The following is an 18,451-nucleotide window of genomic DNA, read 5'->3' as shown; positions in this document are numbered from 1 at the left end:
ATCACTCTTTTCTCTGACAGAAACGCAACTGTCAGAGAAAATAATATGTGGCCTCTTAGGCACTATGTATTTATAAGAGAGAAAAAAAAAGATAATATGGTTACTGATTAAACAGAGAGAACAGTCACATTTCAATGTTTTTACTTCCAACAGGAGACCCTAAAGTCCAGATAACAGTGTTGAGAAGGGCCACTCTAAACCACAAAGGCAACGGGACAGGGCGTGAAATGTCATCTTTAATCATCAGTAAATACATCTCAAGCCATAGTGCCAAAAGTCCTTCATAATAACTGAACAACTTACACATGTCAAGATAAGCTGACCCGCGTCAACACGTAATAAACAAGATGCATTTGTGTGGAGGTCTAGTGTCAAGTATAGTTCTTATGCAATAAATAAATAATTCAATAAATAGAAGACAAAAGTTCTTTCAGACCTCCTGTATGTATACTGTATGTTTGGTTGGTTCAATTTGACAAAAACATGCACAGACAGATACAGGTCCCCCCCCCCCTTCCCCCCACACACACACACACACACACACACACACACACATGCACACGCACACCCCCCGTCAGGCCTCCTCAGCACCTGCTGGGCAGTGCTGGCTGTCCCATCCTAACAGGGTGAACAAACAGGCCCCCCAGCAGCACCCTCTCCCCCCAGCCCAGCAGCTTGTTGAGGGTGAAGCTGAATGGCGACAGCAGGCCCTGCTCCTTCCCCAGGCTGTGGTAGGGACTCTGCTCCCTGCGGCCGTCCTCGGCCTGCCCGCGGGGGACGCTGTCCCCCCGGGTCTTTGCTTCAGCCTTTTGTCCCGTCTCCCTCCGGTGGACACTCTGGGATGGGTCGGTGCTCCTTGCTCGCTGGCTGCTGCCGCCGCCGCCGCTGCTTGCCGGGGAGGGAGGGCCCGTTCCCAACGGGGTCAAAGACAGGGTGAGGCTTTTGCGTTTCTCTAAGAGAGAAGCGGAGCCTGCTGGGAGTTGTAGTCGTGTGGGCTTCGCCAACGGCGGGACTGGCTCACGGGGGCTCGGAGCCGGGAGCTCACACGGTGTCTGGATTTGAGTAAGAGTCAAACGAAGAGTCTGAAGTTCCCCTGACAGAGAAACCGGCTGCCGCCCACTTCCATCGGACTCCGAGCGCCTCCGCCTCCTCTGCTCCGCGTCACACCAGTTCTCCGCGTGTGCCTCGCTGCCCCCGCCGCCGTCAGCCCGACAACTCCCGTTCCGGCTGATGGGAGAGCGGGTGACACTGTCGGGGATGGGTGGCAGACGGTCGTCCAGCTGCTGGATGCGGAGGCGGCCCCCCGAGGCCTTCTGGGACAGAGTGCCCTGGAAGTGCTGCAGCTGACCAAGAAAGTTGAAGTTTGGGGAAATGGAGGGCCGACGCTCTTTCACAAACCTTAGAAGGGGGACAGACAGGATGTGGGTTAGGTGGGGGGGGGGGGGCTACAAGTTTTCAACAGCTCACGAACCCACTCTGGATTGATGGGATGGGATCTTTCCCACAGGTCTCTACCATGCTGTTATATCATCCAGCAATGCAAAAAAAAAAAATAACTTTTAAAGGTGGTGTAGGTAAGATTGGGAAGATTCAGGACTTAGTCCAAAAATTTGAACATGGGGCCCCTGGTTAGCTCACCTGGTAGAGCTGTCGCCCATATATAGAGGTTTACTCCTCGACGCTGCGGCCACAGGTTCGACTCCGACCTGCGGCCCCTTTGCTGCAGGTAATTCCCCCGTCTCTCTCCCCTTTCAAGTCTAAGCTGTCCTATCCAAATAAAGGCCTACTAATGCCCGAAAAAGAATCTCAAAAAAAAAAAAATAATAATAATTTGAACATTGACAACTTCTCAGTCCCCTAAGCCCCTCCCCTGGCCCTGATTGGTGCATCTGAACAGGGAGCGGTGGAGCTTTTGCAAATCGCACTACAGGCTGTAGGTGGTGCCAGAGGAGCCGGATTTTTTTTTATTTTTTTATTACCTGCTTCATGTAGTTCTACTGGAAAGTTGACAGAAAGTTAGTTTTATAAGACTTACCTACTGCTGCTCTGATGCCTGTGTTTCATTTTCAGTGGAACCTTTTCAGCGCCAATATACTAAGTAAGTGTTTGAATGCCTTTTTCAGTTCAGGTTTTGTTTTTCGGTGACGCTGCCAAAAACATAGTAGTCCCTGTCCTGGCGCAATACATGTGTTAGTGTTAGTTCTACTGTTAGTTCTACACTGTGATATTTGCTGTGACTGTGGGTCAGTCAGTTGTAGTACTACTTGTTCTATGCTGGGAATCCAAACGGAATATAGCTGCCGTCCTCAGAGAGGAGGGACTTAACGACGTTTTCAGAGCCAGCTTTCAAGGCAACAGGGCCTGACAGGCTTCTCTTTTTGAAAAATGGCTACTGTAGGAGTCCAAATAGCACTTTTGTTTATAATCCTGTAGTGGCTAGAGTGTCCAGCTGCTGAGATAGTGTCCAGCTGCAGAGACAGTGCGTCAAATTGTTCCACTGAACAGCCACGATAGCTACATAGCTATCTACCATTCAGTTGACTTAGATGTCTATATTAAACTTATTGGTTACACTTTACTTGAAGGTACACATGTTATAATGCTCGCCTAGCTGCTAGCGTGGCTCTGCTCCTGACTGGCTAGTAGTCCTTACTGCGCATGTGCGACACCCAACGAAGATGGTACAGAAGTGAGATGCCTCACTCTGTAGCTAAAACAGAGAGCTCAACACACAAGAGGAGCTGCAGCAATGTGCAGTACAACAAATATATGGTGTTTTTTGAAAATTAAACCACATAAACCTATTCTGGTACAACCTCTGAATACAATACCTGTATCTACATAAGAGTTCATAAACATTTATGACATAACTCTTCTGTGAGACAGTGTCATTCATTTTTTTTGTCATGACAAGTAAGGGTTAGGTTTAATTTAGCAATAAAGACAGAAACACAATCAAATTATTAAAATATAGATAAGGCAGAATAAAACTTATAAAGGGCAGCCAAGGCAATTTTTTTAACATATATAAAAAAAAAAGAAAAGAAAATCATAATAGGGTTCATGTCAGTGTCATGTCACTCTTATGTAGATACCTTCAAGTAAAGTGTCGCCAACTTATTGTTGGGCGCTTATATAAAAAGTAGCCTACCGGAGACAAGTAGTCCTAACCGGAGACACTAACAACCCACGCTACAAACGTGCCGTGATGGGCGTACCTGTAGGCGTGGTCCAGGTCCATTCCCAGGCTGTACATGATGTAAGCGACAGCCAGAGCCGGGGAGCGCGAGATTCCTGCTGCACAGTGAACCAGCACCGAGCCCCCGGAGGACATGGCCGCGTCTGAACACAGCGCACAGGGGAGAGACAAGCAGCTGCTTTACGGCAATACGATCAATATGTGGACACTTGTGTGCGCACGTTAAACGTGTGAGGGCTGTGATGGGTGGGTAGGGGGGTGGGTGGGTGCTGACCGATGAAGTGCAGAGCCTGTGGGATCCAGGGCAGCAGCTCGTCCCGCAGAGAGTCGTCAATGGGGACGCGGAGATATCTGGAGCAGGGCAGGAAGGAGGGCTGGGGGCTGCAGCGGCTCACGCTCAGCACATAGGAGATCCCGAGAGAGGCCAGCCGCTCCTATACACACACACACACACACACACACACACACACACACACACACACATGAGTCTACATAATCAAAACAGAAGTAGTCTAAGCAGTAGTCTCGGGAAACGCCAATACCATTTGTTTAAATGTATGTACTGGTCTAGAATAAAGTATTCAAAGTCATGTTGTTGAGGCTAAATTCAGTTCAGTGTGATTGCTATGTGAATGACAAGACTAGCTACAGTATTTGGCCAACAAGGTATGCTTAGCGCGTACACACACACACACACACACACACACACACACACACACACACACACACACACACACAGTGTGTCTCACTAACCCTAACCATAACCTAATTCTAACCCTAATCCTAAAATCAAGTCTTAACCCTTTAAACTTGTGGGTCCAGCTTTTTGGTCCCACAAGGCTGTGCAGACCCCACAAGTAAACTGTATTCCCCGGTTTTTGGACCCCACGAATATAGTAAAACAAGCCAACACACACACACACACACACACACACACACACACACACACACACATAGTGTGTCTCACTATCTTTGTGGGGACCCGTCATTGAAATAATGCATTCCCTAGCCCCTTACCCTAGCCTTAACCATCACAACTAAATGCCTAACCTTAACCCTTACCCTCACCCTAACCATAACCTAATTCTAACCCTAACCCTAAAACCAAGTCTTAACCCTCAAACTGCCCTTTAAACTGGTGGGGTCCAGCATTTTGGCCCCACAAGTATATTGTATTCCTCGGTTTTTGGACCCCACGAATATAGTAAAACAAGCCAACACACACACACACACACACACACAAGCGCGCACACACACACACACACACACACACACACACACACACACACACACACACACACACACACAAGCACACGCATGCACAGACACATGCACACGTGTGTTTTTTTAGGATATTTGTATGATTAAGTGTCATGGACCTATTGAAAAGTGATTCTTATTTTCTATTTGTTACTCCGCTCTTTCCGCTGCAGATTCTCATACAGAAGATATCATCTGTGACTAAAATGTAAATGTAACTTCCCAACTGCATATCAGGTTAAAAGTAGCTCCGCCTCAACCACAGTCAAATATAATAACATAACATCACAATAATAACATGAACACTGCTTTTTTTTTTTTTTTTTTTTTTTACTTAAGTAAAACATGCGGGCCATTTTGAGTATTTTGACAAAGCCTATAGTTGAATGGATAGTTTTTAGACGAATGTGTGTGAGATCGAGTCCCGGCCCCGGGGGTCCTATAGCCTACCTGCGTGACGTCACTCTCCGCTCCCAGGTAGAGCCGCGGCAGGATGGCGGAGAGCGCGGGCCGCTCCGCCTCGCTCTGCCGGGACCAGACCATACCTGCAGCACAACAGGGGACAGCAGCCTGCTTTGTGCATTGTTCGTGCAACTTTGATGACAACGGCCAAAATGTGTGTGTGTGTGTGTGTGTGTGTGTGTGTGTGTGTGTGTGTGTGTGTGTGTGTGTGTGTGTGTGTGTGTGTGTGTGTGTGTGTATGTATGTATATATATATATATATATATATATATATATATATATATATATGTGTGTGTGTGTTCTGATGACGTACTGTCCTGCAACACTTCCTGATCTCAGGCTCTTAATATAGGCTACAGCCTATGATGTAAGCAAACAGATTCTATCTAAAAAAAATAAAAACAACCCTCAGTTGTGAAAATATGCTACTTCTTTTATATTTAGAGATATGTTTTCGTCACGCAGAATGGTGATATTAATTATTATTATTTATTTATTATTACTCACTGTTTTGTCCCTGTGGAAATGGCCGGACAGTCCTGTTGTTGCAGCAGAAGCCCAGAGCAGTCCCAGCGTCTGTCCCAGTCCCAGTGTCTGTCCCAATGTCTGTCCCAGTCCCAGCGTCTGTCCCAGGTGTGCAGTCCAACAGTCCGCTGTCCTCTGCTGCCTTCTGCGTCCTCACTCTGCGCTCACCAAGTGGCTTCTAAACGATGAGCTCATCGTTCCCACAATAGAGCTTGACTGGATGATGTCACCTTCAGCCAATCAGTGCGCTGGCAGCCTCGCGCACGCGCAGTCGCTTCCTGCGCTGTCAGCCAGTCCAGCCAACGAGCGCAGCGTCGCTCTATAAAGTCAGCTTCTGTGCCTCATCTCAGCACGCAGCGTTCGCGTGCAAACTGCCAGGAGATGATCGAAGGCAGTTCATCCAGATGTGGACTACCTGCAGCTGTGCAGGCCTCTCTCTCTGCACGGTGCAGATGTAAGACAGGTGGATTTCCCTGCCGTTATAAAGGTTGAGGTCCAGCACCTATAAGCCCAATGAATGTAACTAAAAGACTTTTCTCAGACCTAATGATTGTAGTTGGACTTCTTTTTAACAAGTTTAGTCTTTAAGCATTTTGAGTGTTATTTATTTATGTATTACCTGCTCTAGCTTTTCCAACGTTTCAGACACAGATATGGTGACAATAATGCTACAAAATGATGTGAAAATGAGATGCAAAACTACTACAAAGAGAAGTAAAATTGCAATTTTTTTTTTTAAATTGCAAAACAAAATAATTTTTTGACGAAGGGCGCCTAAAACCCCCGCACCTAGTCTTACTCAAAGCTAGGGAAAAACAGTGTAAAAGATTTCATCTGGTTGTATTCTCTACCCTTTCCTGTCTGCTCCTCAACACTTGCAGTTCATTTAGTTCTATTATTATTTACAGTGTCAAATCCTAACAGGAGTTATCTCAGGACACTCTACAGATGGAGTAGGTCTAGACCACACTATATCATTTACGGGGTGCCGACAATAGCACCAAAGAGCAAGCATTTTGGTGCGACAGCGGCAAGGAGAAACTCCCTTTTAAACTGACCAAAAACCTCGGACAGACCTGGACCGTTGGTCATCTGGTGCTGCTGGTCGGGACTCAGAGACAGAAATAGGACTCGAGTTACGCTAACAGGGCCATACGTACGCAGCTTTTAGAAATACCCAGAGGCGTTTAATGACAGTTAGGCCACCCCCCATATAGACTTCTGTTGTAATCGGGGGAGAATGTGGAAGTAATGGTGTGTTCTTTTTGTCCACCGAAGTCGATTTACGAGTTGTTTTCCGGAGTTACGAACCGGAAGTTGCAAAAAGAGCGCCACCGAGGTCGTATATATACGACTCGTCAAGTCGTCTGAACTCAGAGGACCCCGAGCTCACTTTCAAAGATGGCTACGTCGTGCATCACACGTAGTAAACATTGTGGTTTTCTACAATTTTAAGCACTTTTGTCTTTGTTGTAACCAAATGAAGAAGTCGTACAAATAGCACTGTATACTGCTACCTATAGGCATGTCGCTACAGTCTTATTAGGAGTTAAATACCACCTGATTAGTTATTTTGTAGCTTGTGCAGCTGAAATTGGCTAGAGATGCTCGGTTGCTATATGACAACAATGGCTTTAAGCCGAGTCTGGAGCAGAAAGCAGAGCAGTAGCCTAACGTTAACGTTAATCAAAACGTAATTTTCATGTATCAAACTATATAACTGGGTGAATAGAATCCTAAATGTTACTAAAAATGTTACAAAAATCCATCTTTTCTCCGACTCGTAGTATTGTGTGACAAAAGAACGCAACAACCCGCGGTTGTTCCATAATGCCTGTGGTGGAGCCACCAATAGTTCCAAACACCGGATAGGAGAACCTAGTACATGTTGATTGGCTACTGACACAATTTCTTTTTATATAATCCCTGGAAGTTCTGGGATTTATCCCGCTTAAAACAGTGATGGGTATGCAAGAGTGATGAATATTTGATACCAGGAGTTCCGTCCATTAAGTATTGTGTAATGGTGGAGATCAGACAGGCTGATCATAATAATTCATAATTTATTATATTTGAGGCCTGAAATACACACACACACACACACACAGTACCTACAGCATGCATGCTCTAATGGAGAGATGTCAGAGAGAGGGGGCCCATGGACAGGCGCCCCGAGTAGTTGGGGGATCCGGTGCCTTGCTCAAGGGCTCCTTGGCAGTGGGCAGGAGGTGCACTGGCAGCCCCTCTGCAGCCACCAGTCCACACTCTGTACTTGGTCCGTACGGGACTTGAACCAGCAACCCTCCGGTTCCTCTGTGTCTGTCTGTCTGTCTGTCTGTCTGTCTGTCTGTGTGTGTGTGTATGTATGTATGTATGTATATATATATATATATATATATATATATATATATATATATATATATATATATATATATATATATAGAGACAGAGAACACAGGTCAGGCGATGGTAGCATTAGCAGCCATAGATAGTAATAAGATAAAAGTGATTTTAGTTCAAAGGGCAAACAGCCAAAGTCCTTATTACGCTAGATATGTCATCATGACAGCGAATGGACTTTAACGCTGCAATAACGAATGGATTATAACCACGCTGTTTAAATCAGCAAGAGAGGAAGAACAGGAAACCTGGATGCATCTTACCGTCCTTGGCGAGGATAAGTGGAGTAAAAAGATTTTTTTTATATAGGCAAGGGGAGAAGGCTGCTAACGTTGCACTGGGACTTGGTTTTGTCATGTCAGTTCTGCCAAAGTGACATCGTGACTTTGCGTAAACATACAGTACATACGCCACTTTCCTAAAGCCAAGTGGCGTGTTCTCGCGAGGCTACGGTTGGTTTTAACGTCACACACGGGGCGGGGAAAAGAAAAAACAGAGTTGGGCTTAGGAAAAAAAAAAACGCGAAAACGAAGGAAACGCCACACGCGCGACGCGATTCTTCACCACCACCACCACCACCACCACCCCGACCAACCTCACGACGCGGATTTTTCGCCCTTTCACGCTACTCGCTACGGCGTCAATTCACACGCGAGTAGCGTAAGTCAATGGAGGACAAACGACGTTGACAAACGCGCTGAACAGCGATCGCGCGTCTTCATAACGCGGCCATAACGGCGTACCAATTGGCGTGTCGCACGCACGCCGCTTCACGAGATCAGCCTGCCGAACTGGAAGTTGCATTTCCTGCAGGTGACGCGTGCGAATGCGGAAATCTTCGCAAAGCATCGCTGGAAGTGCAGAAATCCTATTGCCTGAAAAATCTTGAAACCGCAATTTAAGATTTGAAAGAACTAAAGTAACATAGTGAAGTATGCGTTTGGTTGCAATTGGTAAGTTGGAATTGTTACTGTATTTTCCAGTTACGAACTTGTTTTTTTTTTCCTTTAATCCTGTTCAAGTCTTGAGCGCTGTAGGAGGAAGAAGTGGCGATCATCACGCATCACGGCATCATACAGTAAGACACTGGAAGACAGGAGGCGTCGGATCAGATATATGGCATAGTTTTACTTTCACATTTCTTCATTACAGAGTAAATCTTAATTCTAAACACAGGTATTGGACATGTTCTTAACACCGATACATGAGGCTGCATTAGCTAGTGGATACTGCACGCACACACGCACGCGCACGCGCACACACACACAAACACACCCACGTACACAGAATGACAAAATGACTACATTTTCCACTACAAAGTTCAATGTCCTGTGATTGCCGTGCAGCCACAGACTACGATGTGACCATGTATTAGAAATGTCTTTAGGCTTTTTCTTTTCTTACCTGCTTACAGCCACATTCTCTCTCTCTCTCTCTCTCACACTCACTCACACACACAGTCCCCTGTATTTTGTTATGGACATCTGGGTGTCGTACATCCTGTCCTCTCCCACGTTGGTGCTTGTGAGCGAGAGGAAGCCCAGGAAGAGTTGGAAAGCTGCGGACGCGTGACTCTAAAACGGTATGAAGTTACTGAGAGAACGGTGGTCTCTAAAGACCGACTGTAGTGGTCGACTGATTGATTGATTGATCGATCGATTGATCTATTCCATGAATGCTTGGCTGGACAGCCTGGGGAAGGAACTGGCTCAATGTATAGGCTGGCTCTGGATCAGAGCATCACTGGCTAATAAAGTTGTTAAATTGCTTTAGGTGATTATAGTGCCTCTATTTGTGTCCTACTCTTGATCATAGCCAAGGCTGTGCACGTCTTCAGAAAGAAAATCAACTGGACTCTATAATGGACAGTGATGGAGCAACCCAAACCATAAAAAAAAAAAAAAAAAAAAGGGGCTCTCTGGAGCCATCGTGGCTCTCAGATATAGAGTGGGTCAGGGAGACTCACCCACAGACCCAGCAGCTGTGCACTGTCCCTCTTCATCGGAGGTTGGGAGACGCGCATTTATTCCTCCTCGTCACTGAAGTCTTCCCTCTTATAAAACTAAAGCACGCGGCTTGAAAACGCTTTCAGTAAAGTATAAACCGCACCTTTGCGTGGCTTGTTGTAGAGAACAAGATACATTTGAAAAACATACTCCATGGTAAGATATATAAGTTTTATCGGAAGAGCCTTAAAAAAAAAAAAAAAAGAGAATGTGCCAGTTTTACACAAAAGACTACAGTGATAAGGACGACGCTGCCGGCGGTACGGCGTACAGGCGCGTCCCTAAGCGTCACGACGGCGAGCAGCTGGAACCACCTCCCGGGCAAGTGGACTGTTTGGACACGGCCGGTCTCATCCCTGGACCCGTCATCTACACGCCGTCCGCTATGTTGCCGTCCTTGAGCTTGAGTGGCTGGGTTAATTACCGGCGTCGGAAACAAGCGTGATGGGAATGTCTCGGATAAAGCGATAAAGTAACACACGGCACATATTTACATACACATCAATAAACGCAAAACGAAGTGTACTACGTAGTTCTTTAAAATGAAAGGCTACTCATTACAGGGCTTCAGGAGAGGGAGCAGCTCTTTCGGGAGGTAAGGTGGCTCATTGCTGGAGGCTCTAAAAAGAGGATCCCCAACGCATCGAGTGCATTTTCACCGGGAATGCCTGACGGAAATGAGTGGGCAGAAGCGGCAGAGACCACAAGTTCTGGGCCCCCATCGGGTCTCACTTCTTTAGAGGATCCCACCAGAAATCATGGAGGCCTTCTGCTGTGTGTGCCTGTGCGTGTGTATGAGTTCATGTGTGCAATTGACAGCTCCACCCATTTGACTTCGAGGAATGCTCTACCAATTCAAAAGAAGTATCTCTCGCTCTCTCTCTCACACACACAGCATCAGTACAGTCAGGATGGAGCAGAATGGGACCCCAGCACAACCATCACACACACACACACACACACACACACACACACACACACACACACACACACACACACACACACACACACACACACACACACACACACACACACACACCACACACACACCACACGTAAACACCAACAAAAACAAGAATGTAGCATCATGTTAATTAACAAGTAGAGGATGAACTGGAATCAGAATTTGGGACAACAATAATAACAATAGTATTACCGCTGCTGCTAGCAGTGGCTGCTTTTTCCCTTATGTAGGTTACACCTTGTTTTTTTGTTTGTTTTTTTAACCAAAGACTCTTTGTTGGAGGGTAGGAGGAGGCAGGAGGGCTGGAGGGAGCGTTCGCCGCCGGGGATGCTGGGAGTACTGGTCACGGTAGAGGTCTGGACTCTAGAACTGTTCGGCCAGCAGCTCGCAGAGACGCTTGGACACGGAGTCCTTGCTGCAGCGCAGAGTCAGACGGTACATCTGCACAGACACACGCACACACACAGACACACACACACACACACAGTTAAGGTTTGTGTAAATGCACCAGAACTGGTCTGCAAGTACAACTTGGTTTCAGAATTGGAGCATATGAAAAAATAGTAGGTTCTGTTCATATCCAACAAACTGACAGTAATACGTTTGGAAAATTGTCTTCAAATTAGCGAAGCTATACAGCCGAATTCTACATTTCGCCTTCTAATCTACATCATGTACATGCACATGACGAACAGTATAATTAGTTGGAAACTTTGCAAACTTGGCAAAGAAAAGCTACAGCATGTGCCGCACGAGGCTTTGAAATGATTTATGCCCTCCAATATTTCCGGAGCAGTGGGACAGGGATCTCTTGCAAACAGTGTGTGTGTGTGTGTGTGTGTGTGTGTGTGTGTGTGTGTGTGTGTGTGTGTGTGTGTGTGTGTGTGTTACCTGTGCCTGGGCGTTGGGCTCCAGTCTCAGCAGACAGCCAACCTGCTGGCCCTTGGTCTGGATCACTCCAGCACACACGTAGTTCTCTGGGTTGGGATCCACGTCGTCCAGCAGGGCCGTCCCTAGTCCCAGTAGCTACACACCAACATATCAGACAGAATGAAGAAGACCATCATCGGATCAGAAAAAGATCATAATATAGGACACTAGGGACAATTGCTTGGACTTTAATACACTTTAAAAAAAAAATCAATTAAACTAAAATATTTACCACAACACGAGAGCCTCAACTGTTAATTAAAAGGAAGCATACTCCACGTGGTTTATATCATTTATAGGTCTGTCAATGGATTTACATATTTCATTTTGATTATTGCACTCTGGCCGTCACCACGCTAATTATTAACCGTGGCTGCAAACAGCTTTCAGGTTTACTGTTGATGTTTATTGTAACGTTACAGTTTTATTTAGTTAACGTTACACTGGGTTTGAGTCTGGGGAGTGACTTACAGCTGTCATTCCTAAGCTGCCTAAACCTAAGCTGTCATTCATTGCAGATGCATTGCACATTGCATGGCTGTGCTCTGTAAATGAAAAATAATTTACAGTAATTGTTAATCATTTTAGCAAGATTTTCCCAATACCCTGAGTAGTCTATAACCATTTTTTTTTTCTTCTTTTCTCAGAACCTTGTGGTTCCATATGGACTTTGTTGCACATCAAATTGTTAGCTATATCATTGAGATCATAGCACTACAAGCACCTTAAATATTTCATATAACCCTGACCATAGCTCAGAGACTTGAGACTTGACTTGGGCTCTAGCTCAGAGACTTGACTTGGACCCTAGCTCAGAGACTTGACTTGGACCCTAGCTCAGAGACTTGACTTGGACCCTAGCTCAGAGACTTGACTTGGACCCTAGCTCAGAGACTTGACTTGGACCCTAGCTCAGAGACTTGACTTGGACCCTAGCTCAGAGACTTGAGACTTGACTTTGTCCCTAGCTCAGAGACTTATGAGCATCTCTGCTGCACAGTCACAAGAACACAGCCAGTTCCCCGGAAAGTCTTTTTCCAGGGTGGCTACAGGTAAAAACAAGTTAAATTTAAGACTTTTTAAGACCACTTCTAAATGAAATTTAAGACTTGAATGCGGTGCGTTTGTAATTATGTTCAACGAAACACTGAACCAGACAACCAAAAGCAAACAACTGGACTTGCATGTGCGTTATTGGTTAAATGACCACGTCCAGTCAAGATTATATGGAGCAGTTCATGGACCATGCAACTGCCCAGGATCTACTTCAGCATTTCGAAGTAAGTGTGCCATAAATATATTTATTAACTAACCTCTTGTATGTTGTGTATCATATAGTTAAGCTTTACTGATTTGTCAAGTGAATAACAACTATGGATAGAGCACTACACGTTAATTAAGACAAATTAAAATGAATGAATTGAAAACAAATGGTATTAGAGTCTGCTGTTTACCTGCCAATATGTATAAATAGTATACAGTGCTGCTCATAAAAATAGCCCCACATCATCACATACCCTTCACACTACCTAGAGATTGGCATGATTTTATTTCAGTTAGCCTCATAGCTGGTTTGATTTACATTGAGAGATGATTTTATTGAAAGTGCCCCATCTCTAGGCATGGTGAAGGGTATGTGAGGATGGGGGGGCTATTTTAATTCCAAAGGCCAAGGGAACTTTATCAGGATGCATTGCATCCTGGATGCATGAAATAACTGGCCTTTAAAAATAAAAATCTGCCTGCCTCTATGGGAATTTAACATAGGGGTGGACTGACTTGTGCCCACCTGTATTTTAAGGAAGGGCATTTATTTATTTACGATACATTATTTATTCACAAAGAAAATTGGTGTCCTTAAAGGTTGGACTTTTCCTCCTGTTTTAATCAAGGAATTAAGATCAATTTCCAAAAGATGATTTTTGTATTCCTCTTTTTAGTCAACTTATCATGGGTTCATAAACTTATGAGCACCACTTGTCATTTAACCAGTAACGCACATGCAAGTCCAGTTGTTTGCTTTTGGTTGTCTGGTTCAGTGTCTTGTCAAACATAATTACAAACGCACCGCATTTTTGGACTTAGGTGAGGAGTTATTTTTTGATATATGGCGCCAGTCCAAATTTAGCGTAACGTATCTGGTCTTGTCCTTACCACAGGTAAATGACTGTACAAGCCCCAAATCTGGAAACATTGGCATTGTTGGCTGTGGATTTCCCATCCTAACATCCAGCGTTGTAGCGTTGACATCGTTGCTAGCGGTAGAAATGGTGTAGCAGAAACTAGCAATTACGGGCTGCTGGCGAGCCTTTACGTAGTACGTAGTTTACTAAGTTTGAAATTCTTCCGACGCATAAGCAGTTTGCTTCATAAACATTCCCAGGTACCGACCTTATTCAAGCAATTTGTAATTGAACTTCCATTTCCCCATGTTTCTAGGTGGCTATCAACCATTGCTGTATTACCTGTATGCGGCGAAATTGCACATCCCACTGACTATGGCCACGCCAAGACCCGCCCACGAAGCAGCTCAATTGGTAGGGGTTAGGAATTTGACCTCGGTTAAGGTTAAGGTTAGGATAGCCGATTGGTCAGGGGATAGGTCATGTACAAATGGGGTTACGTTACCTTGCGTAAAAAATATTCGACCTGGCTGGCAGAACAGATTGCCTGCATTTTCGCGGTGACATGACACAAACATATTTAAGACCTATCCAATCTGAATTTAAGACTATTTAATACTTTTTAAGGCCTTATTTTTAGGAAAAGTGATTTAAGACTTTTTAAGACTTTTTAAGGACCCGCGGCCACCCTGTTTTCATGGAGTCAGATGTGGCTGATGGAGAAGCACACAGAAGAATGAGCTGTTAAATATGGACATACCTTAGCCTTTAGTACTTCAGTGTCCATGCTGTGGTTAGCCTTGAATATCTTTTGTGCTTCTTGTGCAGGCCTGAGGAGAGTTCACACAGGAGATTTCAGCTTTACCAGGGAACCTAAGATGCCCTGACCAAACACACAACACACACAGACACACACACACACACTTACAGGCTAAGCTGTTTCCAGCGCTGGAAGAAATCATGCGATGCCATCTCAGTGGGCTGGAAGAACTTGTTGATGGTGACGGGCAGCTTGAGAGTCAGGTTCTGCAGAGCTCCACCGTATCTGAACACAACACAAACACACTGCACGTCTACACATCCATCTAGGTTTGTGTCTGAAGCTCCATGTGGACTGGATTGAATAGACAGTCATTTTTTCTCCCCATCCTCCAGTGTTAACCACAGTCCCAAATAAATAGTTTTTTAGCGGACTAGTTGGTCTTAATCATCCTGTGTCAACAGAAAACAATTGTGCTTGCAAAGTGTGTTTCTGCTCGAGTTGTTTCTTGTTATTGAGTTTCATCACTTTAGAGCACTTGGTTTGTTAGTGACCAGGGAAAATGTAGGAGAGGTTATGCCAACCCAACACCAACAAAAAGGGCAAAAACAAGCAACCGTTACCGGACAACGTTCATTTTCCATATTCCTACCAGCCTGTGTACCAGGTCATGTTACACAGATAGATTCTGTTTTGGTTTTTTGTTGCTAGTGAAGAGCAACTCTGCTGAGGTGAGCTGGCGTGAACATCACAACCCTTAACTGAACTGTCGCAAGTTTGCATTGCTGCCGGTATAGATATTTTTTTATTTTATTTATTTATTTAAGGACAATGCACATTTAATGAACATGTACAGCAATACACGTAAAAGTGCCAGAATATAGCCCAAAGGCTAATTTCCATCTGTAGTCCCAATTGGCAGATATAAATTACAATAACAAGACATAAAATAAACACTATTAACATCTGCTATATAAAACAGGATAAAACAGGATGAAAATCATAAAATTATTACTAAATGTAACGCCCTTAAAGCATTGAAAAGTGTTGAAACTCAAGCACCTCAAAGAATTTCAGATGATTTTAAAATCCATACAGTGAAGGAAAATTCATTGAAAAAAAAAGTAATTTTCATAGATTTTCAATCTGTAGTTTTTTTGTTTTTTTTTACTGCTCAAAATCAGGACTGGTGGGGTTGGTTGTAGGAGCTTACCTGAATTTGATGTTGAGCAGCGGGGCTTCAGAGAAGTCAGTCAGACACTCGATGTTGAGGACCTGCTGGATCTGGGCCCCCCCCTCCACCAGGGGCTCCACTGCTTTGGTCTGGACGTTGAGCTGTGGCTGCTTGTCAAGGACCATCAGGACATCGCACTTGACTAACAAACCACCAAAACTGTCCTGGCACTCAGTGTAGCCCTAGTATTTCTCAGTAAGGCAGTATTAGAAGGATTTAGAAAGTATCCATTACTATATCATGATTTAACATACACAGTGACAACTACAAGACAGCTGATTACACATATTTACAATAAGTATTATAAGATACGCGGCGTGGTCTTCCTAGCGTTTTATGCTGCTGATGATTTGAATTGTAGGGGGTGGTGCGTGACCACGGAATCATGTGCATGCGCATGCATCATGTGCATGCGCAGACAGTTTTGCTGTCATTACTTTGAATTCCTCATGGGGGAGACAAAAACTACGCACTATAGCTTTAAATATATACTGTACACGTACTTGTTACTTCCCCATGTTTGTGTGAAGAGAACAATGTCCAGTTTCAATTGTTTCTCTATCAACAGATAAGTTGCTCAGGTTAAGCTTTTTTGCATTTTTTTCAGATGGTAGAGAGTCAGACTGACAAGATTTTTAAAAGGTGCCCTGCCACACGTATTTCACCACTTTGTGGTAATGTCTGAAGTTCTACCAATGCCTTGGTTACCTTTTTTCAAGCCATTCTAGCGTGGTATAGAAAGCCAGCAGGAAGACTCAGCTCGATTTGTGCCAGTTCTCATTAATATTCAACAAGCTAAGCTACTTGACTCTGATAGGATAACAGCTAGCCAATGAGAGCCTGGCTATCAGCATCCTTTACCCAGTGCAACTGGGCGAGCTCATGAATAGTAATGAGCTCAGGCAACACCACGTCAGGCTGACCAGCTTTTGTAATTAGCCTGATTTCTCCGCTTATTTCTTTTCAGTGGCTAGAGCTGACAGAGGAGGTAGCAGTTCATTTTCACATTCACGACATAACGCAAATACATATGGACCTAACATATTTAAAAAAAATGAAAGTTTTTGTGTGGCAGGGCACCTTTAAGGCCGACCGATTTTTGAGAGTTAAATACAGCTTTTGATGAGGTTCCTTTAAATGTGTTTTTTTTTTTCCACTATTGCTGGGCAGGACATTTTACAATTTAAATAATCTTGACGCTACACTGGTAGACAAACTTTAGCATGGTGAAACGGTTTCAAAATATATCTTTGGTGCTTCTGTACTGTTGTGTAATGTCTTGTAATTTATCAGCTGAAGTACTGATATATCTGCAATGAGCTAATAATATCGACCGAGTGGGTTCCGGCTCTACTTTGAACCGAGCGATTGCTTTGAAATGGCTGAATACCCCGCGGTGTCCCAGTGATCCCCATTTGAAGCTTTTATGATTAGCAAACATGGTGAAACATAAGTGCACAAAAAAAGATATGAGACTGCAGCTCCCCAGGACAGCTGACTGTGGTGGTGAAGCTGGCAAACTGCACCGACGTCTTGTTACCGTAGAATAGGTACATTCTCCCTGAGAGAGACACACACGGTCATTCTGGTTATTAACATGGCTTGCAGTTTATGGAGGGCTCAGAGTGAATAGTATATAAATAACAGTCAAATACGGCAGGCACGGTCAACACTGGAGATGTCTCCATACCAACACCAGTGACATTTCACGATTTCCAATTGCCATTTCGAAACCACGGTAAAAAAAGAAAAACAAAACAATAAATCCCACGTACATCAACATGCACTCCTTTACAACGTGTATATCAGGAAAAGGATGAAAAGGATCACACTTTGGACGGGTCCTTCCCACCGAATTAGAACGGCATCACCACGCGCTTAGCTTACGATAATGTGAAGTCTGCTAACTTACTGCAAGTTACGTCTCTTTCTCTCTGCCGCTGTATTTTCACACAAAAACCAGGCCGGTTAAAGTCAACTAAACGGACGTTATGCTGTTCGGTCAGAGGTCCGCTGGAACAAGCGCTAATGTTAGCTAATGTCATACCCACGGCATCCTCGGTACCTGCGCTACTGTAGAAAAAAATGATGTCCTGTTTTCAGAACTCTGGCATCAACTTGATTACCGAAGTATCTGTTCTCGTGACATCCCTAGTCAACACACCAGGACATACCCACTGAAAATAACCAGGCCCACTTTGCAATGGTAGTGCTCCATTTAGTGTTGCCAGGATGCTGCTTGTTACATAGAGGTGAGGGCGGGGTAAATCCAGTTAAATGGTGCACAGAAGACATTTGAGGCGGAGGCTTGATGTTTAATCTCTCTAAATCCTCCCCGAACGCCATTTGTCCGTTTGATCTGAGGAAATGGCCACTTGGCAATATGGCCTATCTAATACAGACGGCATCGCCCATCAAGTAACAAAAACACATCAGACCACAGCCATTTATATAAAAAAAAAAAAAAAAAAAAAAGAAGAAAAGAAACGTCTAACCAAGCCAACTTGTCCATAGTCTACCAAGCCACGTGGCGGCAAATCACAACAATCCACGCCTAAATGTCAATGAAACACACCAAAGTATGCCCA

The 18,451-nt window shown here is 44.5% G+C and overlaps 2 protein-coding genes across 4 annotated transcripts in view; both read right to left on the bottom strand.

Moving 5' to 3' along the window:
* Positions 1-531: 531 nt before the first annotated feature.
* Positions 532-6,224, bottom strand: si:ch211-195b15.8 (dual specificity protein phosphatase 8). Its single transcript, XM_028599887.1, has 5 exons — positions 5,429-6,224; positions 4,910-5,004; positions 3,474-3,633; positions 3,219-3,342; positions 532-1,398 (listed from the first exon to the last, which is right to left on the bottom strand). Exons 2-5 carry the CDS (start codon positions 5,000-5,002, stop codon positions 585-587), a joined length of 1,191 nt encoding a protein of 396 aa, XP_028455688.1. The 5' UTR covers positions 5,003-5,004; positions 5,429-6,224; the 3' UTR covers positions 532-584.
* A 4,223-nt stretch (positions 6,225-10,447) lies between these two features.
* ap2a1 (adaptor related protein complex 2 subunit alpha 1) overlaps positions 10,448-18,451 on the bottom strand; it is a 39,215-nt gene continuing 31,211 nt past the window's right edge. For all 3 annotated transcript variants that reach the window (XM_028598884.1, XM_028598881.1, XM_028598883.1), the window contains 6 exons: positions 17,335-17,424; positions 15,843-15,966; positions 14,798-14,914; positions 14,630-14,699; positions 11,708-11,842; positions 10,448-11,257 (listed from right to left, as the gene is read on the bottom strand). In XM_028598884.1, the coding sequence (XP_028454685.1) occupies positions 11,180-11,257; positions 11,708-11,842; positions 14,630-14,699; positions 14,798-14,914; positions 15,843-15,966; positions 17,335-17,424 (614 nt within the window). In that variant the 3' untranslated portion in view covers positions 10,448-11,179. The remainder of the gene's footprint in view (positions 11,258-11,707; positions 11,843-14,629; positions 14,700-14,797; positions 14,915-15,842; positions 15,967-17,334; positions 17,425-18,451) is intronic.

This window comes from Perca flavescens, chromosome 15, assembly GCF_004354835.1.
Source record: "Perca flavescens isolate YP-PL-M2 chromosome 15, PFLA_1.0, whole genome shotgun sequence".
NCBI lineage: Eukaryota > Metazoa > Chordata > Actinopteri > Perciformes > Percidae > Perca > Perca flavescens.
This window is presented reverse-complemented; position numbering and strand designations above follow the sequence as displayed.